The sequence below is a fragment of the Apium graveolens genome, chromosome 2 (genome assembly GCF_009905375.1).
Source record: "Apium graveolens cultivar Ventura chromosome 2, ASM990537v1, whole genome shotgun sequence".
Classification (NCBI taxonomy): Eukaryota; Viridiplantae; Streptophyta; class Magnoliopsida; order Apiales; family Apiaceae; genus Apium; species Apium graveolens.
This window is the reverse complement of record NC_133648.1, coordinates 117,051,500-117,057,787: the sequence shown is the minus strand read 5'-3', so window position 1 is coordinate 117,057,787 and position 6,288 is coordinate 117,051,500. Positions and strand designations below refer to the sequence as shown.

Genomic DNA, 6,288 nt, shown 5'->3' with positions numbered 1-6,288 from the left:
AGCAAGGAAAGGTATTGATAGAACTCAGCATGCAAGCACTATAAGAGCTAAGAGCGAAACTAAATGGAAGAAACCTGAGTTTGGTTCTGTCAAAATCAATGTAGATGCGTCTGTGTTCATTGGTGCACCAACATTTACTATTGGAATGGTAGTAAGAGAGCATAACGGAGAATTCTTGTCTGGGAAGACCATGTGCTTACCTGAGGTTGAGTCAGTCTTCGAGGCTGAAACAGTAGGGATAAGAGAAGCGTTAACGTGGCTCAAGGACCAGCAATTTCACTTGGGTAGAGTTATTGTTGATACTGACTCCATGCTTACCGTCTCAGCTATTACAGGAGAAGGAGAAAATAATTTGGAAGTGCAAGAAGCTTTAGAGGACTGCAAACAGAAGCTCAGTGAGATGCTATTGACAACAGTTCGTTTTGTTCGGAAAAATGCTAACAGGGTAGCACATGAGATTGCTAGATTCCCGTGTTTAGCTAATGATCATATTGTATTCACGTCTCCTCCTACGTGCGTGTTGGAGGCCCTTACTTTTGATCGTTTGAATTAATGCAACTCCTTTGGTTTTCAAAAAAAAATGAAAAAAAAGACAACATTTATAATAAAAATTCATCCGTAAAATAGATAATTCAACTATAGATAATAAAGCACTTAAATACTTAGAATTATAAAATAAAAATATTTTTCACTACTTTACGTTCTGATATTGTTAGGATAATTCAACTATAGAAGTATAGGTATTTAACATTTGACCATTGATAGGATATTATTAAATCTGAAAGGGGAAGGTTTTAGATTTTTTATTTTTCAAAAAGTAAAATCCATTTGTTTACCGCTAAATTAATACGAATCAAATTTTAAACCAAGCAACCAAATATATCGGTTGTAATGGTTTGTTTTCACAAAAAGAAAAAGAAATTGTTTTCGGAATCATCTTAGTATAAATTTTGTAGCGTTTATTTTCGAAAAAACATAGACTTTGTCTATTATAAAAACTACTTTAATTCTCGTCCGATGCACGGGTTCTCGTTAATATTTTAAAATTTTATTTATCCTGTTGTATTCAAATTTTGAAAATATTTTTGTAAATATATAATAATTATAAATTTATAGTAAAAATAATGGATAACTTTAGTAGAATAAGTAGACTCCGTCTAGTGGTTTTAGTAGTTTAGCGGATATATAACACTATTTATTTATTTTTTAATAATAAAATAGTCGTAATTTAGCAGGATAAGTAGACTATATCTAATTGTTTAACAATTTAGTAGTTTAACGGATATATAACTCTATTTTTTTTAAAAACTAAAATTAGAGAATAACGAACCAAATTATAGTATCAAGTATAGATTATGTTAACAAATAACAATATGAAAATGTAAAATTTTAGTCGTGCTCCAACAATTTGGTGAGTCAGGGAAGAAGATAAGGAAACGATGATAATGAATTGATGTAGTTAGCTGTAACTACAGGATGGAATTGCTGCTACTTCCTTACCAATCCTCCAGAAGCCCTCTCGTCATTCCGAACATCAACTACTCTTCCTCTTCTTTACCAACACCCCCTTTATGTTTGCTTTTATTCCCCAACCAAACAAATCAAAACAAGAATTATCAAAAATTATCAGGGTTTCCCCGGGTACGCGCTTCTGTCAATAATACCCAAACTCCTCTTCTACCTCATTCCGCTATTCAAAGAATCGCTGACAAGCTTCGGACTCTCGGTTTCGATAATCATGATGATAAACAAACTGCTCCATCTCCGCTGGCTGACGACGAGGATAGTAATATAAGTAGCAATGCAAATTCTCCGGGCCAAATATTTGTGCCTTTACCTACTGATATACCTAAGTACCGCGTTGGTCACACATTTGATTCCAGCTGGAGCACGCCAGAGAATCCCGTGCCTGAACCTGGGACAGGGACGGCTATTAGGCAGTATCATCACTTGAGGAATGAAGTGCTGGTGGAGAAGGGTAAGAGGAGGAAAGTGGTGGAGAATAATGTGCCTAGTTTGGCTGAATTGAAGTTGTCGTCGGAAGAGTTGAAGCGGTTAAGGAGTATTGGTATTAAGTTGAAGCAGAAATTGAAGGTTGGTAAGGCTGGGGTTACGGAAGGGATTGTGAATGGGGTTCATGAGAGGTGGAGGCATACAGAACTTGTTAAGATTAAATGTGATGATATTTGTAGGTTGAATATGAAGAGAACTCATGACTTGTTGGAGGTACACATTCTTTTTTGTTTCTCCCTTTTATTATGGTAACTGTATTATTCCTTTGTTGCTTTCATATGATAATGGACCTTGTGAAGGCAAATTCTATATAATTAAAGAAAATCTAACTCAGTCAGCTAGAACAATTACATTGTTTAGCAGAATAGTTTTCAGGCGTTCGTTCAGCATAAACAAAGTAGAGGCATTGTCAAATGCTTTTTCCATCCTTTAGTCTCCCCCTCACCCAACCAAAATAAATTAAAAATTAACAAAAAAGTAGGAGTGCTAGTGAGCTCACCAAGGCTGGAACAGAAGACAAATTTTGAATCTTGTGTGTTGTTTATGTACCTTAGAACCTGGTTCACTTCTAGCACAAAATCTATTTTTTTGGTCATGCAAGTGCCTGTTGCATCTTCAAAATTTCCAAATTAACTAGTATATAGATTTTAATTGTGATTAAGACTTTAAATACTTTTCCAGGATGATGCTTCTAGTGCAAAATGATTACAAACAAGACCATGAATAATTTTATATTATGCTTCTTCTGTTGCAAATTGATTTACACTTATTGTGTTATACACACACATTGAATATATTTTTAATAATTACGTTAAGGTTTTACCAAAATGCTTGTGCCGCCCATTTACTACAACTGGGAAGCATAATTAGTTGATATTTACTTTTTTGGTTGACTTTCTCAGAGAAAAACAGGAGGATTGGTTATTTGGAGGTCTGGGAGTAATATGATTTTATACAGGGGAGCAGATTACAGGTATCCTTACTTCCTTAATGAAGATAATGAAACAAATAAAACCTTACAGTTTGATGATCCGATAGATGGTGAAAATGAGATATGCTCATCTCGTGTGGGTAGTGTTGGATCTTCCGAAAGTCCCTTGTCAAACAAAACTGTGAAACCACCTCTGATACAAGGTGTAGGTTCTCCAAATAGAGTACGATTTCAGCTGCCTGGGGAGTTGCAGCTTGCAGAAGAATCTGACAGTCTGTTGGATGGACTTGGTCCACGCTTTACTGATTGGTGGGGTTATGATCCTTTACCTGTGGATGCGGATCTTCTTCCAGCAGTTGTTTCAGGATACAGAAAACCTTTCCGCCTTCTTCCATATGGAGTTAAACCTATACTAACAAATGATGAAATGAACACATTAAAAAGACTGGGCCGGCCTTTACCATGCCATTTTGCACTAGGGAGGAATAGAAAACTTCAAGGTTTGGCGGCTTCTATCATAAAGCTCTGGGAAAGATGCGAGATTGCAAAAATTGCAATCAAGAGAGGAGTCCAGAATACAAACAGTGAATTAATCGCTAAAGAGTTAAAGTGGTTAACAGGGGGTGTTCTACTTTCCCGAGATAGGGAATATATTGTACTCTATAGAGGAAAAGATTTCCTTCCAGCCAAAGTTTCTGTGGCAATAGAACAGCAAAGGAAGAGACTTAACGGAGTGAACGATAGGCGGGATCATAATTCATCAGCTATAGATGTGCAAAATCACAAACCTGGGACAGTGGACATCAACTTGAAAACTAATGATAGTGTGATTGGCGATAATTTAGTAGTCCCTGCTATTGAAGCTGAGAATTATGTTCACCAAAAAGAAAAAGTTTTGTCTGAACAAAGGAAGCTAAGGTCCATTGAAGAAGCTGTTACTAGAACTAACTCAAAGTTATCGCTGGCTTTAGCAAAGAAAGCCAGGGCAGAGACTCTTCTAACAGAGCTGGAAAAAGAAGAGATCCTACAACCAAGTGAAATAGATAAAGAAGGCATCACTGAAGAAGAAAGATATATGCTGAGGAAGGTTGGGTTGAGAATGAAGCCATTTCTCTTATTAGGTAGGCGTGGAGTGTTTGATGGAACAGTTGAAAACATGCATCTTCACTGGAAATACAGGGAACTCGTGAAAATAATTTGTGGTGAGAGAAGCATTGAAGAGGTTCATGCAAGAGCGCGAACATTAGAGGCAGAAAGTGGCGGAATTCTAGTCGCAGTGGAGAGAGTCAGTAAGGGTTATGCAATCATTGTATACCGTGGAAAGAACTACAAGCGCCCTTCTTCATTAAGGCCTCAGACACTCTTAAATAAAAGAGAAGCTATGAAACGTTCTATTGAGGCTCAGCGTCGTGAGTCTTTGAAGCTACATGTTTTGAAGCTTGACAGAGATGTAGATGAATTGCAGCATAAGTTAGCTCGAGACCAACAGAGAATTAATATGCAGTTGGCCAAAGATTTGATAGTTCAGACTGAAAAAAAGGATGAATTGGACAGGTGTCATTCAAAAATAGTTGAAAAGTCTTATGCTGTCCTTTCTAATTGTTCAGAAAATGCTTCCTTTCACCAGGAAAATGTAGAGGTAATAGATAGTGATAAAGCTAAATTCTCTGTTACCAACACAAATGATGGTGTTGAGAGCTCTAGGGAAGATCTACGAGCCACTCCAGAAGACATGTGGACAGGATTATCTACAGAGGATGATTTCAAGGATAGAGAGAAGCTTATTATAAGTGTCTCTGCATTAGCAATTGAAGACACCGATAGATTAAAGAACATGAATGGTGAAGTTGTACATGCTGAGTCTGTGGTTGCAGCCAGTCATAATACTGATAAGTCACAGGGTCACTTTTCAGACTTTAAATATACCGAGTCTCTGAAAGTGTCCTCTCTTAATTCATCAAAAAGTGAAGGATTAGTTCATAAAGATTTGGAAGTTTGTTCAGGAGATGTTCCTTTTAAAGCTGCACGCCTGTCTAACAGAGAAAGGCTTCTTCTGCGTAAGCAAGCGCTTGGAGCTAAAAAACGCCCAGTTCTTGCCGTAGGAAAGAACAATATCGTCTCAGGGGTTGCTAAAACAATCAAGACTCACTTTCAGAAGCATCCTCTTGCAATAGTTAATATTAAAGGAAGAGCGAAAGGGACTTCAATCCAGGAGGTGGTGCTAGAATTGGAGCGGGCCACAGGTGCGGTTCTAGTTTCTCAGGAACCCAGCAAAGTCATACTCCATAGGGGTTGGGGTGGGGGAGATAAGCCTGGGCCTGGCCAGAGCATGGAAAATAAAACTATAGAGTCTGGGACCACTCCAAGAGGCCAAGACAAGAAATTAAATACCGTTATCTCGCCTGAGCTCATGTCAGCAATCAAAATCGAATGTGGATTAGAGTTCAGCAGAGGTGAAAATACTGTTGGATAGAAGGAAGCTAGGAATTGAGCTCTGAAATGAAACAACTTCCAGCAAGCCAAAGATCAAATTTACGAGTTGAAGGAAATGAGTTTAAAATCAGCAAATTGTGTGAATTTGGGAGGTTTGTTTTAGCTAGGGAGACTTGTCTAATGGTATGATGTATAAATTCGTTTATTCTGGACTGCTTATAAGTATGTTAAACATATTGTCCCTAATCAATCGGTACAAGGATGCTGGAGATCTAATCACATTCTGAACAGTAGAGACCTCACAATTAGGAGAAGAAGAATGTGGAATCGCCCAATCAGGGGAGTAGTATCTGAACAAGTAATTAGTAATTACCTTCTCAGGAATTCTAGTAAGAATCTTGTAAATGTTGCCTCCGACCACAAATTAGAAGTTCAATTACTTAATTCCACGTCTGAAAATTTTGTTATATTCTAGAAGTTTCTGATGTAAAGGTTTCACCACCCAAACCAGCGGATTAACCGGCAGATAAACCTAACTTAAGTAGATTTCTTACTCTCCGTAAATTAATGTCAGGCTTGATGATCTCTGAAAAACAGGGCACGTATACATGTTCCATGGAACTGATTGATACCTAACTACCAAAGTGAGAAATACTCATGTTTTTACCAAAATTTGTGGGTCAAAAATTAAGTCTTATATGGTTTAGTGTTTAAGTAAGTAAGGTAAGAAAGTAAGAATAAGAACGATAAAAGTAATCCACAAAAGCAAATGGTTACGCGGAAAACCCCCGTGAAAGGGTAAAAATCGTGGGTGTGACGATACCCAACCGAAATGATTTTACTATAAGGATGTTAAGATGATTACAAGTGATTACAATCAGTGAGATAATAATAAAACATGGTTGAAATCT

The 6,288-nt window shown here is 37.3% G+C and overlaps 1 protein-coding gene across 1 annotated transcript; it reads left to right on the top strand.

The window, feature by feature from the left end:
- The first annotated feature begins 1,368 nt into the window (after nt 1-1,368).
- LOC141707779 (CRM-domain containing factor CFM2, chloroplastic) lies at nt 1,369-5,844 on the top strand. Its single transcript, XM_074511138.1, has 2 exons — nt 1,369-2,226; nt 2,916-5,844. Exons 1-2 carry the CDS (start codon nt 1,477-1,479, stop codon nt 5,415-5,417), a joined length of 3,252 nt encoding a protein of 1,083 aa, XP_074367239.1. The 5' UTR covers nt 1,369-1,476; the 3' UTR covers nt 5,418-5,844.
- Nucleotides 5,845-6,288: the final 444 nt, after the last annotated feature.

Coding starts and splice junctions, on each gene's coding strand:
- LOC141707779 (XM_074511138.1), top strand. CDS start 1,477: ATGGAATTGCTGCTACTTCCTTACCAATCCTCCAGAAGCCCTCTCGTC. Junction 2,227..2,915: donor GAACTCATGACTTGTTGGAG/GTACACATTCTT, acceptor TGACTTTCTCAG/AGAAAAACAGGAGGATTGGT.